The following is a 17,546-nucleotide window of genomic DNA, read 5'->3' as shown; positions in this document are numbered from 1 at the left end:
CTCCGCCTGTCTGTAAGGAAAATGTGAAAAGATTGTAAACATTACCAAAGCAGCCAAGCTCTAGTTACATATGGATTATATGCGTCAAAATCATTTTTTTTCAGTGCTGTAGTGTTTCCTCTTGTAAAGCTCAACCCTCTGGTGCTATACCTCCTTGAACCATTTTGACAGCTAGCTAGGTAGCAGCTGAAAAACAAATTGAAACTTTTTGATGATAGAAAAGGGAGAAAAGCAGCAAATATTCACATTTCAGGTGCTGGAACAAGAGAATATTTGACCTATGTGCTTGAAAAATGACTTTTTTAATTGATTTTCAAAATTGCTGACTAATCATTTCAGCAGAGTTGTGCTCAAGTGTTGTATGATTGTATTTTGTGATTTGATAATGGTTTCACTATATTGTTTGCATCAAAGGGATTACTAAACATCCCGAGAAATAAATGGAAAGTTAGATATGGTAACATTGCCAGATGTTGGTTTAAGCTTCATGAGTGTGATAGTGTCTATAGACACACACGTCACCCTGTTAACATGAGCAGGTTTTAAGCAGCTGCGATCTTAGGATTACAGTGGCTTATATCCTTTGACCTCCCCCTCCCACCAGCCCAGTGTACCACTCTATTGAAATAGATTCAGCAGAGTTTTATTCAAAAACAAAAGAATTTCTCCTCATCCTTCTTCTCCCACCCCTGCCCTTTCCTTCCTTTTGGATTCGCAAATTCCTCTAAATGAAAAATGATTCTCTCTTTCTTGGTATTTTGTACAACAGACAGTCCCATTTTGCCCCCCCCCCCTGTCGGGGAGGAAATGAGTTGTGGGAGCAGATTCTTCTCACACATAGATCTCAGTAATCGTGTGGCTGCGTGTCACTAGCACACTACAGCGACAGCAGCTTTTAATTAATCCCACATCCCACCACCCTGCGCTGACCATTGGTGGTGGCTTCTCCCCCAAACTTTTTCCTCTCAACTTTTTTTCTGTGGGTTTGATTGTGTGTGTTTGGATGCTGCAGTTTCGGAAGGGGGGGTCTCTGACTGCAGTCTGTCAACCCGCTGCAGCGTTGTGTGCATAACTTGTATGGTTACAGGATAAAACTGCTGTCACTTTTCCACACTTCTGAAAGCGAGACGTAGCCTGCTAACTGTGTTCATGTGTTTAAACCCTCTGATGTCAGCTCTAACAACTCTGTCTCCCGGAGTTTGGTAACACCAAACACCAAGTCCACATGAGATGTTAATAACCTTTTGTTGGCCTACACTGGGTCAGGGATGTTACCCCTATGCTGCACTGCAGTGATCTTATCTTGAGGTGCTTGAGGACAGTGAAATAATGAGGCCTTGACGTGTCTGCATTCTACTTCTGGTGACCTGATGAATGGCGACAGGTTGTATTTACAATCCTAAAAGGTGCTGAAACTGCTGAATTCTGCACCTCAGAAGTACCAAAACATGGTGCTAACGTTGATCAAATGTCTGTGTTAGCAGGGCTGAGGTGCGGAGGAGCTGCTGTCTGAGTGAATGAGGGGCATGATAGATTCTGTAGAGAGATGGACTGGGCTTTCACCTGAAGGTCAGACTGTCAAAAGGGTAATATCAGACCTGCTGTGGTAGAGTTCTGCCCTGCTCAGTCTTCATCCTCGAAACATCTTGAGAGACCAAAGTCAGACGTGTGAGCAGGAGAATCAAAGCCTCAGCATGTAATTGATATTACTTATACTGGCCTTCTCGTTACATCAGTGTTATGTAGTAGACTTGGTTAAAATAGTGCTTTTTGATGGTCAGCATGGAATGTTTCCTGCCATTACTGATGAGCTGATTATGCTAGGTTGCTGCGTTTTCTGTGTTTTCCCCCTGACAGACAAAGTGAATAAGACAGCTGCAGACGAACACTGCAGATACAAACCTTGGCTTGCTGTTCAGTATGACTTTGATGTACCAACCATTAGGTTAGCAAAGTGGGCTAAACTTGCATGCGATTAGGCTGTCAACATTTGAAAATAATGAGCTGCAGACAGAGCCACACTGGAATGCAAATACTGTACTGACATTTAAAGCTGGCTTAACATAAATGAGAGAAGAGTGGATCGAAGAGGAGCTTTGGCCTCCCACTGCAGAGCTGCGGATCTGCTGGGGGTAATGGACAGGTTGGATCCCTCAGAACCTTTAGGAATTAAATAATTATTCCCCTGCATCAGACTTCATGGACAAATGGGGCTGAGGGTCGATTAACTTCTATGGGGGACGTGGTGTTGATCTCATAAAGGGCATCAGGAGATGTATGGCCTCTTACAAGATCATTTAAACCACTTAATGGAGGACAGAAATTAATGGCTGCCATAGAGCAGAGTCAATTATATGGATATTTTCATAACATATTGTGTATAATTCATAGTGTAATGGCACCAACACCAATCAGCCCCCCTGCTATTGTTTTGGTTATAGCCTGTTTTAAATGAGATTATTGACTCCGATTTTGGGGTATAGAATAAGTTTCTGTCTTAATACAGTGATATAGATGCACTGTCATTGTCTGCCATTGTGGGGTGGCACAGTCTTGATGGCGGTGGCTCTTGTTAATTTGTATTAATGTCAGATAATTTAGAGTTTCCATGGATGTATGTGAATGCCTTGTGCTCTCAGGCAAAAAATTGGATTCATTAAGAAGATGGAGGAGCTGGTTAGGTTTTTTTTGGCCCCATGGTTTCAGGTCACTGAGTAATGTGAAGAGATGGAGAGGGTCCTGGCCTGGTGGATGGGTGGAGCTGGTCAGAGATAGAAAGGAGAAGACAACACCCCCACACAACAGCACATCACTCACCAGACACACTGTTCTTGCCCCTACATTTTTACAGCTAGAACAGACTGTGCTTGTGACTGAGAGTGACAAAGTCACATGACAGTCTTGGAACAACTGTAGGAAGGAAGGGAGGTGATGGCCTTAGGTTAGTCTGCTTGCATGCATATCATTTAGTATGATTATCTGTTTGTGTTAATTAGATGTGTGGACCATGTGCAATGGTTCAAACGAAAGCACAAGTAATCATAACTATAACATTCATTATTATACATATATAGACAAAAGCACACTCAGACATGTGCATGGGTTAGCATGAGCCTCTAGTCAAATGCAGTCATGAATGTGTGATGAAGATGGCTTGGACATCAAAGATATCCTGTCTCTTTTGTTTAAGACTCAGATTGTCAGTTTTCACTTCCTTTTGTTCATTGCAAATTTTACAGGAATAGTCAAATGGCTGTCAAATGTCTTATGTTTGTTGACATGTCTTTGAGGATCCCTCCCAAGTCTATAATTCCCAGCATAGACACTCATTTGCATGTATCTCAGTGACCACACCTAGACATTTACAAACATGTTTGCATTAATAACATTACATTTGAATGATAAATGTAAAGAGCAAAACAGATTAAGATGTATGTGAATGAACCATACACACTGTGCCAAAGGATAAATGTAAAGCGCAAGTATTTCACATTAGATCATCCAAAAGTCAGTTTCTTTTCTTTATCATACCTCATACAAATGAAAACACACACAAAATATGTAAATTTTACACACTGGCAAAGTGCAGACTTTGTTGGAGGCCCTGAGCCTTGAATTGGCATCTGACCTAAGCATTGCTCTGCTCAGCATTTAGAGACCATTAAATCATGAGTCTGTTTGATGTGCAAGCTGTGCAACAGGATGTGAGGGAGAGGGAACAGCTAGCACTCCTTTTAAAAATTTTTTTTAATGTGTGGTTGTTTTTGGCATACTAGTCTATATGTTGATGAAGCACACTTTTTACAAGGGTTTAAAAGAGAGTTTTTTTTTTTTTTTTTTTTAATTCTGTGTTAAACTCTTTTTAGAACAAAATGTTCAATATGCTTAGATTTCTTAAGACATTCCCTTTGACTTTACATTACGACTCTATGACTCCTAGTCTAGCATGCCTAATTAAGTTGATAAACCATCTCTTGAAAATCACAAAGAGAAACAACTCAAATTGGTCCTCTCTCTATTAACTCATTGCCTTAACCTTATGCTGCAAGCTTTTTTGTATGGTTCCAAAGGCAACTAAGCCATTAGCTAAAAATCTGACCTTTTCTTCGAAGTGTTTTTCCCCATAATTTCCAGCATTCCTTCTAAGAATGCTCTGTAATGAATGCCAAGGGGTTTCTCCTGAGCGGAGCATCCTTATGGTAGACAGGCTGCCTATCTGAGTCCCTGATGACTGGCTATATTTTCTGGACACTGATATGCATCCATTTTTCATCTCTTGAGCTCCTTGAACTGAGTATGACCTGACTTCACTGACCTTTAATCAGTCATAGGGTCACATGACTTGTGCTTTTTTGATCCTACTAATGGTGCTGACGGAGGAGAACCATGCCCAGCTACTGGCCACGATGAGGGTCATCAAGAGATGCTTTGATATGAGGCTCTATAGGAATGCAAATGTGACCGGCTGCCTGACCAGTACATTACAATAAGAATAACAGCAGCCTGGGGCAGACAGTGCAGCTGCCCACGTTAGTTTCAATCTCTGGGTTACATAAAAGACAAACGTAATTAGGCTCTGTGTGTGTCACACAGGAGACAAATGCATGTGGCATCTTGGGTTGTTTAAAGACTTGTCTGACCTCAATAAGAACAGGAGAGTGATTTAAGGAATTGTTTAAAGGGACTTTGGGTCAAGGGTCATGAGTGATAAGTGAGGGCACTCAGGGTCAGCAGCAGTCCGGTTCATCAATTTTGCCTCATACCTCGGTCAGCAAAAATGCACAAAGCTGCTATGTTTAATGTATTGTTTTCAGTAAAAAAAAAATAGCCTGCTCCTTTCATCATTTGGCTAAATTATAATTTATCACACAGATGAGACAATATGTGAGAGCAGCGTGCTCTTTCTCAGAGCTTTAAAGTGGTCAGCTCTAGTGGTCATACTTCAATCACTACAAACCCATGTGAGTAATTTACTTAATCCCAAAAGCCTGCCAATAACACATTAAAGATTGTTGTCCTAGCTAAAGAAATTTGCAGTTATTTAATCGATACACTATGTTTGTAGTCTTTCTGGCTCAAAAATGACGCTTGAAACATTTTGAGAGGTTCTTTCTATTACTGGACATAACTATGCGGTGCTCAAGAAACAGAGCACTTTTCCATTTCTCAACATATGTAGAGCCACCTCATTCATCAGCAAGATTATAGAACAGATTACAGAACATTATATATTTCCATCATGTTTCTGTAGAAGACTGCCATAAAAAGTGTTATCTTTGAAGAGGATGCTTTCCTCGCTTCAGTGCAATAAAAGAATAAAAGAAATAAAAGAAAAATTGTAAAAGAAAAATAACCAACATTCTAAGGTTTTATCATGTAGTTTCCTATTTGCCCCTAGATTCTTTAACCAAATAAGAAGGGACTAAGGCTAAACAGTAAAGGAACAAAAAACTGATGACAAAAATCATATTGAGACTATTACTGCTCAGTATTCTAAAAGTACACCCTCTGTTTGCTTTAATTCCTAGTTAATGTGATATGTATTCAGTGTACGGGGCAGGGTTAGTGTATACTTAAGGTTTGGATCACTTGTGCAGCTTTTCGTAGCTCCCCTTACTGTAATTAAAGCTTTCACTAAGTGAAGAGCTTGTGGGTGTGTGCAAGTGGGTAGGCAATATTTTTTGTGATACATTCTGAATACTTATGTGCCTTTGTGTAAGAGTATGGTCAGTGCCAGAGTCTAGAGAGTATAATCTGAAAGGCATCAACTTTATGTTAGCTTTCTCAAGATAATTTACTGGATGCATTTGTATAATGGGGTAACACGCTATTTTACTACTTTTACATGTGTAGCCCTTGCTGCGTGAGCTGCAACCATGTCATTAAGCGTGCTGCCTGGAGCCTGGAGCAAGTATATATATATATATATATATATATATATATATATATATATATATATATATATATATATATATATATATATATATACTCCGTCCACTGCAGGGATGGGTATCCCCAGCATAGTCTGCCTGTACCACCCTCCATATGGTGGCTTGTCCTTAGTTTTCTGTTGCCCTGGTGCCTCAAACCCTAGAGTCCAATCTCTCCACAGCCCAATTTCTGCCTTACTGTGATATTTCGCTCTCTGGCCGATCGGATAAGTCACACATGGCTTCACTGCACAAAAGAACAACGGCAGCCTCAAGCAGATGTCGCCTTGCAGACTGCCCATGGAGTGGAAAACTGAGTTTCAAGAACAGTGTCTGAGTTATTGTTAAAGAGTTCACTGTGTCTTGGAAGAGGAGATGTGGTTTGAGGCTATGAGCTAAGGCCTCAGAGTTCAGATCTTTGTGAAGGATAAAAATGCAGTAGGTTATGTTTTTCATCTCCAAGCATTTTTAGATTGTGTGCTTAGACAGTAATTTGAGATATGAATGAATAAAACAGGTCGCCTTCAGCCTTCTCTTTTACTACAGGGCAGTTCACATTTTATAAAAGATAAAATTCTCTTACCTGGCAAAAAATAAATTGAGCAATCACAGCAAAGCATGATGGGATAATGGTAATTGAACAGAACAGCAGAAGTATTATTTTGAGTGGGGTTTGTTGTACTCAGGATAATAAAAGAGCAAAGTTATTTTGTCCACTTTTATTCTGTAATATGACCAATATTTTTCATATTCAAGTGTGTATGAAAAAAAGTCACTGGTTTCTTAAAAAGCTAAATACAATAAGCATTGGATCAAGGCACATACAAGACTGGCCAAAGGGCATACAATGCACTTTGGTTTTCAATTGTAAAGAACAGTTAACTTCAAATTGTGGCAACATAAACGTGTGTTCATTTGAAAAATAATACAAAATAATACTCATAACAAGGAGTTGCTGACACTGTGGTAATTCTAATGAAAGCCAACATTTTTTGTCTTTTTGGCCTGGTGACTAGAATGACGTATGGTACATGGTACTAAAGAATGCCGCCATTGTTGTTTGGCCATTGTTGGCTTGTACAAATAGAGATAGTGGGGGGTCCTCTGTGTCAGCTTGTCCAGTCTACTTGTTTTGAGGAGCAGAGAGCTCCTTAAGGTCGGTGTGCTTTATCTGCCCTGTGCTCTGGCCTACAGTCCTATCAGAAACACTGGAACCCTGCTTGGATTTCTTTGTTGTGTTTCTTCTTCTTGCAAACAGAAAAAAACCACACACTGAACAAAGCAGAGAAATGAAGCATGGCACCTCATCTTTAGTTATTTGCACTCAATACCAGGTGAATACTAGAGCAAGGCTCTTGGTCTGTAGTATGTGGAGACAGCTACTGACTGTTCATTCTTTGAGAGGGCAACATGCCTGCTTTGCAATGTAGTTGATCAGCTGTGCCTTAGTTTACGTCATGGAATTTTTTTGTGTTTTTGTTTTTCAGACAGCCACAAAGTTAAAAGAATGACCTGTGCTTATACTACAAGGTTTTCTAAAGTCTGATTGTTCAACACAGCAATGAAAACCCACTTTCACAGTTGACAAGTCATCATATCTCAGTAGAACACAGAGTTTCTTTTAGTCGGTCGATGACCTTAAGCAAAGGAAATACAGTACAAATTACTACAAATCCCTAAAATATAGAATTGCAGTTAGTTACAATACCCACTGATGGTTCAGTGATGGCCTGCAACTGGAACGTTCTCCGTCTTCATAAAATGTCCTTAAATATAAATTATATGGCAAATGTACAGAACATTGCTTCCTTAGTCTTATAGATCCAGTGTTTTGTGAAAGTCTTGCCACTCTGTCACTCACTCATCATGAATGTCCATGCGCAATATCATGAATGGGAATGGTCTGAATCTGGTATTCCACTGTCTCTGTAGCTCCTGTTGTTAATACTGTTCTCACTATGTGGGCTTTTGTATAAACTCAGGCCATTAGGTGGGAAAATCGTGTGTATCACAAACTCCTCCTTGGACACAGGCAGGTGATTTATAGGTATCATTTGAAAAGAAGTCTCTCGTATTTCTAGGATTGAGTTGTCCTTCTTAGTGCCAGCCTCAGCATAGTCGTCCTTTCTCCGACGGCCTTTGTTGTAGGTGCAGTTCCTGGAAAAAAGTGACCCATTCCTGTGGACATACCAACACACCAGTGCTAACATGATTATTGCCAAAAGAGCCACAGCCCCTCCAATGATAGCAGCCAAAGGCAGACTGGAATTTTTGTAAGGCTCTTTTTCCTGCTCTCTGTTTAAAGTTGTAGTTGGGTTGTACGATTTGTGAGAACCAGTCTCTGTCTCTATGCAAACGGGGTTCTCGTCTGACAGGTAAATGTTGCTGGTCTCCATGGGGATCATGCATATCCTATAGGAAGACTCTGGCTCCAGTGCAGTGAGCAGGTATTCCGTCTTCTCCCCCTGCACAATGGTTTCAGTGATGGAGCCAAAGGCAGGGCTGTGTCCCAGCTTTAGCCAGCTAAGCCGTAGGGCAGTCATGGGCTGTGACACTCTCCATGATATGTGTATTGTATCTGCACTGCTTGACTTCACACTGATGGTGATAATCTTCCTGCCTGAAGAGATGGTGGTGCTATGGTAATTCTTACCAATGTCAGGCCCTTTTACTATAGGCCTTTTAGTCACAAACAAGGGCCATTGAGGCTGTGAGCTGTGTAAAGTGTTGGAGACCGTGCTTGTCTCATGCGTGGGGATGAGATCTGAATCTGTGCAGTCAAACATGTCTGTAGTTAGGTCTTTAATTGCCATGCCTTTGACCTTATCAGGACCCTGGCACATGAAACCACGTACGTTCACCTTAGACGGCAGCGATCGCAACCAGTCACGCACCCATTTCATCCTGCAAGTGCATTGCCAGGGGTTGCTACGTAGCAGGAGCTGCGTGAGATTGTCCAGATCTTCAAATACACCCTGTGGGAGGCTGCTCAGGTTGTTACCAGACAGGTCCAGGCGATACAACTGCCTAAGGAAGGCAAAAGCCCCGGGCGGGACCCGGTTAATGTGATTATCTTGTAGCTGCAGCTTTTCCAAACTGGTGCCTGGCAAGTTGGCTGGCGGCGATGTCAGGGAGTTCCTCACAAGCGAGAGCTCAGTCAGGTTGATCAGGTTGATGAAAGCCATCTCCCCAATCCCACGGTTGTTCAGCAGGTTACCATCCAGGATTAGTCTCTTTAGGTTGATGAGATCTTGCAGCGACTGCTCTGAGATGGAGGAGATGCGGTTGTCATCAAAGCGCAGCTCCTCAATGCTCATAGGTAGGCCTGAAGGGATGGTACTTAGATGGTTTCTGGAGAGAAAAAGCAGTCTCAGGTGATTACTGTCCCTGAAGGCTCCCTCCTCTATGCTGACTGCTGATACAGAGTTATCATCCAGGTGCAGCTCCTCAATATAGGGAATTTGGGCTAAAGAGGCATGGGTAATCATCCGAATGTTGTTTTCCTGAAGGTGGAGCTCTTTTAGCCCAAGAGGAAGGTTAGTGGGAAACTCATCCAGATTGTTGCAGTAAAGGTAGATCTTCTCCACATTTGAGAGCCTGCGTAGCTCTGCGGGAATGCCCGAACTCTTAATGCGATTGTTTTGCAGAAAGAGCACTGTAGCATCATGGGGTATACCAGTAGGGATTGAAGTCAGGTCACGGTCATTACAGTATATGAAGGTCCCATCACAGCGGCAAGTTGAGGGACATGAGGCAGAGGTCACCAGGGGGTTAGCAAGACCCAGCAGGAGCCCGACCCTGATGAGGAAGAGGATAAAGACCTTGCATTGACGCACCATCTTGAAGCTGTGTCGACCGGCAGTCTAATCACTCAAGAGCCCCTGGGGAGAAGACACAAGGGTACATTTAATGCACAAGGCCTTTAAAGGAGAGCATGGTTCCTGTTCTCATAATTGCTGGGTGTTTGAAATGCTGCCTGCAGCACTTTCTAGATTAAATAACTGTTGAAAGAATTTAGTTTGAATTCCTCCTATTAAATTGATATGAAACTGATCATTTGGATTGCCGGACAGTGAAAAGTAAAATTGAAACTTTTCTCAAGATAAAAGGTTTGCTTCAGAGATAGCTTTATATCATCTAATGCATTATAGATTTCCTAGGATTTATTTTAAAAACTAACCTGCATTAGAAAAAGAACTGCTTTTTTTTGTTTTTTTCTTTTTGATAAGAAATGTTTCAACTTCTGAGCTGTCCGAATTTAATCTCTGTGCTTTTTGGCTCTGATTTGTGAAATGTAATTGCATTCCCTAGTTGTTTTACACGTTTCTGTATCTCAAGGCTGCCTTTCATTGCTACAGACCACGAGGGTGAACAAAGTCAGTCTTTGTTAATGAACTGTTTTGGAACTGACATCCTGTTAAGTCCTGTTAGATCATTACCAATGCTTTTGCCATTCAAATTTTGGGGTTTAACTGGCCTCCTACAAGGTAGGGAAGAAATATCTCTGCTCACAGAAGAGGTTTGATAAAAGTCTAGTACATTAAGATCCAAGAAGGACATAGACGTGTGTTTTGCGTCAGTTTTCTGAGGTTACGAGATGAAATTTGTGATTCTCATTTATCCTTGCATAGCACTAAGTTATTGATCTTTGCTCTAACTGTGGTAGGTTCAAAAATTTGAAATGTACATTAAATGTTTTTAAATAACAAGATAGAGTTTCATAAATCATAAACTTATAGCAGATAGCCGTCAAATGAACAAAACTGTGGAGCAAAGCAGAAGGTGCCAACTGGTTGTCTTTTTTTTCACTATCAGTGTGTAGTTCCCTTATAATTATGCTAATAGTGATTTATTGCTTTAATTATTCATTCCTGCCATGACATCTTCTTGCACATCTCATTACACTTTGTGGTCTGGTCACTGAAGGGAGCAAAGCCATCCTTATTTGTCATACCTGATTTATACGATGTGGTAAATCCTTTCCAGCCACCAAAAATCCAATCAAGATTTCCTCTTGAATTTGCTCTTATCCTTTCTGAAAGGAAAAGTTTGTCCAAGGGGTTTCTGGTGATATCCTGACCTGGTCAGTGTTTGCTGAGCTGATCCTTGTTTGGACGATGACCTCCTCTGTGTTGTCAGAGGCTCATGCTTTCAATGCCTTTACCATGGCAGATAAGCCTGTAGAAAAAGCATCCCCTCTCACTGACAAAGCATGTCCTCTCAGGTAATATTAAAAATCCTAACGGGTGTTGAAACTGTCAAGCTCAACAGCCATAACTGCAAATTAGATTTTTTGGATGTTGTATAATGATCCGTGTGCAGGACGGAGTGAGCTTTAGCAAGGGCTCCTTTCTGAAATCAGGCCCGACAGGCATGATGAGTTGACACAAAGCTTGTCTGAGCCATGCCAATCCCCTGTGCCACAGGCTCAGTCCAGACCTCTTCACTTGTGTACTCCAGGTCTACAGGTAACCAAGAATCCTCTGCTCCCTTGTCGAGCCTGTGTACACATTAATCCAGGGCTTTGGTCCCTTTTCCTGAAGCAGCTAACCAATGTTCTCTTCCTCTCTAAGGGGCGAAACAGGGCAAGGTGCTTATCCCTCTGGGCCCAGCCTCCTTCACACATCTGCGGCTTGACTCGTACTGCACCCTCCACACACCTGGGATTGTGTTCTGAAAAATAAGCAGAGACAAACACATACAGTGCCCACATTCAGTTATTACAAAAAAATGTTTTGAACTCTGACCTCTCTTACATTGTGAATACTTATTTAGAAATAATCTTTCTTCTAGGCTATGATTTAGCCTGTTGGCCTTTTGCAGCCCTTAACTCTAAAAGACCACATTTCTTTTCTATGGTGATACAATAAAGAATGTTTATGCGTACGAAAGACAACATTGATCTAGGCCCGAACACAATGGCTGAGGGTGGAGCCCCTATGTCCTTCTTGGTTCTCCGTTAACTGCTTAGCTGAACTTTTGGTGTTTTACAAGAGAACTAGTCCTGCAATTAAAAAATGCAGTCTGTGCTAGTTAAAAAAATGAGGCTGGTCTAGATTCCACACGTGAAAAGAAAAACAGATCCAGTCAGTGCTTGCTGAATTGCTCACATTGTTAAAAAGCAGTCATGACAAATGAGGCCCATTTGAATTTCGTATGGAGCAGAGGATAGCTGTTGCATACATCTCTGTCACTCCCAACTGCTCGCTGTGACCCTTAATCCCTAGTACATCCTTTCTTAACATTCTATGAATGCTGTTTCTGTTTGTAAAAATAGAATTTCTTTTGCCAAAGAAAATGTTATGTTTCCTCTTACAACACAATAGCTTTGTGTCCTTAAATGTAACCATCCACGTGACCTGATGGCAGCCACTGAGGGCTGTAAAACATGGAAAGGTAAATTAGGAACAAAGGGCCCAGCCATTTAACAGTAGTCCATGACAAGGAGAAGATTAGGGAATTGAGAGGCTTGTAACTCGATTATAACTCCTGAGATGCTGTCTAATAATATCGCCCCCCCCCCTCCTTCTGTTCCATCTAAACACGGGCCCTCAGTCCAGTATTACATTAGTAGTAGATTAGAGTCTGGGGAAAAAGCACCAGATGTGACCTCTACCAACTTCTGGAATAAAGGAGTTTGACAAGGGAAAAAATTAAATTCAGTAATGGAGTTTTATAAAATGGCAGGATGATGAAGGGGTATGTGCTATCTATCTGTTGGAATGAACTTTTAATGCAGCACTTAGTCAAGCTATTTCAATTTTAAATAGCCCTTTTCACCTCATTTTGTAAATTTCTCCATCCTCTGAATATTGTTAAGTGTGTGGTCTTGATTTGAATCCTTGGATTCTTAACTTTACATACAAGAAGGTACTTGTCTCTGCATTTCTGTCTATCTGCACTCGTAGTAACAGGCTTTTAGGGTTGGTGACACTGTGATTGTCTGCATAAATAGCCACATATATGATATGGTGCAACATTTCCAGTTGGTTTGCCTTTCGTTGGCCACCACAGTTCTGTTACCTGCTGAAAGAACAGACTCTGCATCAGTGTCCAGTAAAAGGGGGAATCGACATGGTTATTAATTTATGAACGCTGGTGTAAATGTAGTCAGAGAGATCAAAAACATACCGTAGCATTTTGTATTAAAGGCCTCGGTGTGTGTGTTTATAATATGGGTGATTTATCAGAAGTGCATGATGTACTTTGAACAAAGCACATCATGCTTACTTTACAAGGAGCATAGTCCGGTCTTGATGCGTTGTTATTTTTTTTTTCCTGTTTTCTTTTTCCACACTCATCGGATTTCAGGAGAGTGGCCCTTCTCTATTGTTTGCAACAAGGCAAGCATGTGGACCTTTTAGCCTCAACAGACAGGGCTTAGCTATTGGAAAAAAATGTATTCATGCACTACAAGAATTCCTCTACTTTGCACAGTTTGTTTTGCAAGCCTCTTCTATTGCATTTAATAATAATGTATAACCAAGCAAATGTTAAAACCAACCGACACACACATGCTATGATCATTGGCACACAATTATTTTGAGAGCAGTTGGGGCTGAGTTATACGTTTTTAGTGATGGATGTCTTTCTCAATCGTTCTAATAAGCTCCGCTGGCTAGCCAGGAGATTTCTTTAGCAGTCAAAGTGGCTTCTGCTTCATTTAATCTGAACTGACAAAGTTAAATTGAGCATCCTGAAAAAATTGTGTGTGTGTGTGTGTGTGTACAGCTAGTTACCTTTTGGAGGAGAGCGTGGGAGGCTCACACAAAGCTGGACACTGATAGCCATTGTGAGCTCAACACGCATAAATGCACATTAGTCTGCAATAACAGAGCCTAAGACTTTGTGCCCTGTAGTCATACACTGTGCAAGAGAGGCTTTGGCAAAACTCAAATAGAAACAATTTCATGCCTGTTAAAAGTATTGCAGATTATAATTACTTTTAGTTCCGTAAAATACAGAATATTACATGGGCTGCATTTAGGGGGAAAGAGTTGTAGAAGTGGTAATGGCTGACTGTTAAATTATTCATGAGCCTTGAAATTAATTTTGAACCACACTAGTGTTCTCCATTGGGAAATCAATGTTGTTTGTATCTGCTGTTGATTATTCCTTTAAATTCATAATATAGTTTTGAATTCTGATTGATTGTACACAATATAGTTACTGTGGATTACATTTTTTTCAGATTTTTTTCAGATTTTTTTTCTGTCACGACACTTGGTAAGATAGTAGGTTTTAAACAAACACTCAAATAAGAACTTAAAACATTAATTGTTTTGGGTTGTAGGATCATGCAAGAAAGTGTACTTAGTTAACCTAATAGCAAAGCGAGATGACAGTGTTCGGTTGTATTTTCTCGTATTTAATTTTTTTTTTCCCCATGATTTTCTCCTCTTAACTGAGGTGAGTTTTTGTAATTTTTGTGTGCGATGAAACCTTGTGTCTACCATTTATTTACATTTTAGTAAGTTGCATGTCAGGTCGGGGCAGCGGCCTGCTGTGGTGCTGAGACACAATGGAACATTCATGGTCACATCTGAATTCACCGGGACACAGACCACCTTTCAGCCGAAAAGAAAATTGGCAAAAATTTGTGATAGATTCACAGATTTAGTATGTGGCCTCCTGGTGCTGTCTTTAGATGGGCTGAACAGATGATACTTTTGCTGGCCCATTAAGAGCATAGAGAGGCCTGGGACAGACGGGGTCTCTCTTTTGTAACAGCCTGAAAGGAGGGATCTATAGCAGCTGCAGTGGTTTTTCCCCACATGGGGGTGGTAGGCACTAAAGTTTTTCCTGAGTCATATTGGTTGCAAAGGTTTTTCCTGCAGTGTTTATGATTTGCAACCATGTTTACACCTTAACTTTCAGTAACCAATCTGAAATGATATGTCTCTTAAAACTTGGAATAGATGGTAAGAAGACACACTAGTGGCTAAATTAATTATTAATAGAACTGAATTAGGCCTCCTTAAAGTACAGTGTTGAATCTGAAAAGTGTCTTAGTAGCTATGAAAATCTTGTTATTTGTTGGCTATGAATGTCTTATTATTACTTTTTCCTAACACGACATTCATATTTTAGGCTTTCATTTTTCTGCCAACAGAAGATTCTGTCTGGAGTGACCTGGTTAGCTGTTAATCTGCAATGTGAATTCCCTCTGAAAGCAATTGACTGGGGATTTTTGCCTCAGGCAGTCATCAGCGAAGACAACTGGGTCTGTCCTCATATCTACCATGTTTAACAGGCTATTTATTTTTTTTTGTCTCTCAAATATACTCAACAACAAAGAGCTACCATTACAAAGCTTGACACCTGAAGTCAGGCTATAGTGATTTACTGAAATCAGGCTATAGCCTGTATATACTTATCAGTCATTGTTTAAAGCCTGGATGACCTTATCATTTCATAGAGACAAAAGGCTACGTTAAATTGGATTAGCAACTGTCCCTGCCATGGTGTTGCCACTAAGACATACGGCTTAAATACAGTGCATGAGAATTGAAAGCGCCCACTTTATTGTATTGATCTAATGGGATAAATATCAGGTTTGCGTGGAGAGAGAAACGAACAGAAGACTTTGATTCATCGGCACCATAGATTTACATTAGGGTGGAGATTCTGCTGTCAGTCGGCCATATGAGCAGAATTGTGTCTATCTTATCTTAATATAAACCGCGTTAATTTCTGGATGCTCGTTACTACGAAAGTCATAACAGAGCTGTAACTGCATAGAAATGTCAGATCGTTGTTTTGAGGCTCTGCTGATGTAACGGACAGTATGATTTTTTGCGTGAAATGAGCCGTTGCTTGTGTGCGAACTGGTGCGTATGAAACTTCACTGGATTTTTATTTTGTGCATTTTCAGGGGACCTCGGTGACTGCGCCCCTACAGCATACATATAGCTCGCACAACGTAGGCTATGATGGGGTTTTTTTCTCTTCTTTTTTTTCTTTTTAGGGTGGATGTCCGTATGATCGGCAGACAAGCTTACACTTGCACGTCATACATTTCAGTATGGTAGGATGTGACTAGGATCTGGTCCGAGTCGTCCAGACAGTGACGCTGGGGACGCATAAAAGCGGAGTTTCTCCAGCTGCCCCTTCATGTCCAACTCCGCGGGATCTGCGCTGCAATTTCAGCTGCACGCCGGGGAGTCTTCTCGGGCTGCGACACCGAGACTAAATCACACGGTCCCCTAATCCTATCAACTTTGCGTATTCGCCACTGTTTATTTTCCCACTGGTTTAGGACAAATCAAAGGCTGAATTAAGGCAGGAAAAGATTTTAGCCCTCCCTGTTGCTCTTCGAGTGCTTTACACATGTTTGGACCAGTGTACTGAGGCAGGGTACGAATGTGATCGAGAAGCAAATTTGGCGTTTCGCAACAAGAGATTCATCTCTACGGACAAGAGTGGAAAACGGGAGAGAGAAAACAGATCCGGTGTTTGTGGTCTCTGTTCGACACACGCAGAATAAAGAGGGGACGGCGCACAGGATCGAAGCAGCAAGTTGAAGGCATGAGAGGGGCTTGTGCTGACGAGACGGATGAACAGTCTCCATAAGTCTGATTTTTGTCTGCCAAGCTGAGCAGAACGATTTTGTCGTGATTAAACTCAAGGAAGAGCTTAAATTCGTTATTTCAAAGAAAGGTGCACTCATGTTTTTTTTTCTTTTCTTTCCATTACCGTCGCTTAAAGCGTCACTAACCCTGTGAGACAACCACCTCAGAGAAACCCAATATTTTTCGACTGGGCCGAGTATTAAAAAATAAAGAGAGGGAAAAATATGGTTACTAATTAGATACAACTCCCGAGGATTCCGCATGTCTTTAAATTCCTTCTGCCAGAAAGAAGATCCAGAAAGATGAAAACGATGCATTCCCAACAGGACTGTACCAGCAGAAAACACACTTACCTCTATAATCAACCAAAAAAGGAAAGTAACAGGTATCCTCTTAAATTGTGGTTCACAACAGGGGAAAAAATATTAATCCATTCCAGGCTATGAGGACTTAAAATCAGATCCGAAAAAAACTCCTCTTATTCACAAGGCTAGAGCTATTTGGAGTTTGTCTGTAGCAACACTGCTATGTTTGCTGGTGCCCCCCCCCTCACACACACATACACAATCTGTAGGCTGAGCAAGGACGTAGGTGCACGGGTAGATCTCAATACAAATGTGGAGTTGTGTTTGCCTCTAGCTTTGCTTCAATAGAGCACTGATGTCATCTGGAGGAGGGGTCTCTCTCTCTCTCTCTCTCTCTCTCTCTGTGTCTCTCTCTCTCTTTCCCTTTCCCTCTCCCACCCTCCTCTCTCTCTCTCTCTCTCTCTCCGCCCGTTTGGGAGATGCACAGAAAAGATGCAGTGTTGAATGGATACACTAGGGGGAGTGGAGGAAAGGGGAAAGGCACTCACATCCTTGTCTGATGTGTGCACTTAAGAGAAGTGAGTAGTCACTGGTTGGAAGGCAGTGCTCACTGCCAGAAAAAGAGGGGGAGGGAAAAAAGTGGCAATGTATAGTATGTGTGTGCATTTTGGTGAGAAAGATACACAGAACCTTATACTTGTAGTGGTTTGTGTTAGGTGGCATGTGGTTTTGTTAGCTCT

The 17,546-nt window shown here is 41.3% G+C and overlaps 2 protein-coding genes across 5 annotated transcripts in view; one reads left to right on the top strand and one right to left on the bottom strand.

Moving 5' to 3' along the window:
* The window catches only part of macrod2 (mono-ADP ribosylhydrolase 2), a 393,753-nt gene that overhangs the window by 64,717 nt on the left and 311,490 nt on the right, over positions 1-17,546 (top strand). The window lies entirely within an intron of this gene.
* Positions 6,632-17,095, bottom strand: flrt3 (fibronectin leucine rich transmembrane 3). Its single transcript, XM_040139124.1, has 3 exons — positions 16,855-17,095; positions 10,885-11,603; positions 6,632-9,811 (listed from the first exon to the last, which is right to left on the bottom strand). Exon 3 carries the CDS (start codon positions 9,767-9,769, stop codon positions 7,817-7,819), a length of 1,953 nt encoding a protein of 650 aa, XP_039995058.1. The 5' UTR covers positions 9,770-9,811; positions 10,885-11,603; positions 16,855-17,095; the 3' UTR covers positions 6,632-7,816.

Source organism: Xiphias gladius, chromosome 11, assembly GCF_016859285.1.
Source record: "Xiphias gladius isolate SHS-SW01 ecotype Sanya breed wild chromosome 11, ASM1685928v1, whole genome shotgun sequence".
In the NCBI taxonomy this organism is placed as follows: domain Eukaryota; kingdom Metazoa; phylum Chordata; class Actinopteri; order Istiophoriformes; family Xiphiidae; genus Xiphias; species Xiphias gladius.
The sequence above is the reverse complement of the archived record's forward strand: the minus strand, read 5'-3'. Positions and strand labels throughout refer to the sequence as shown.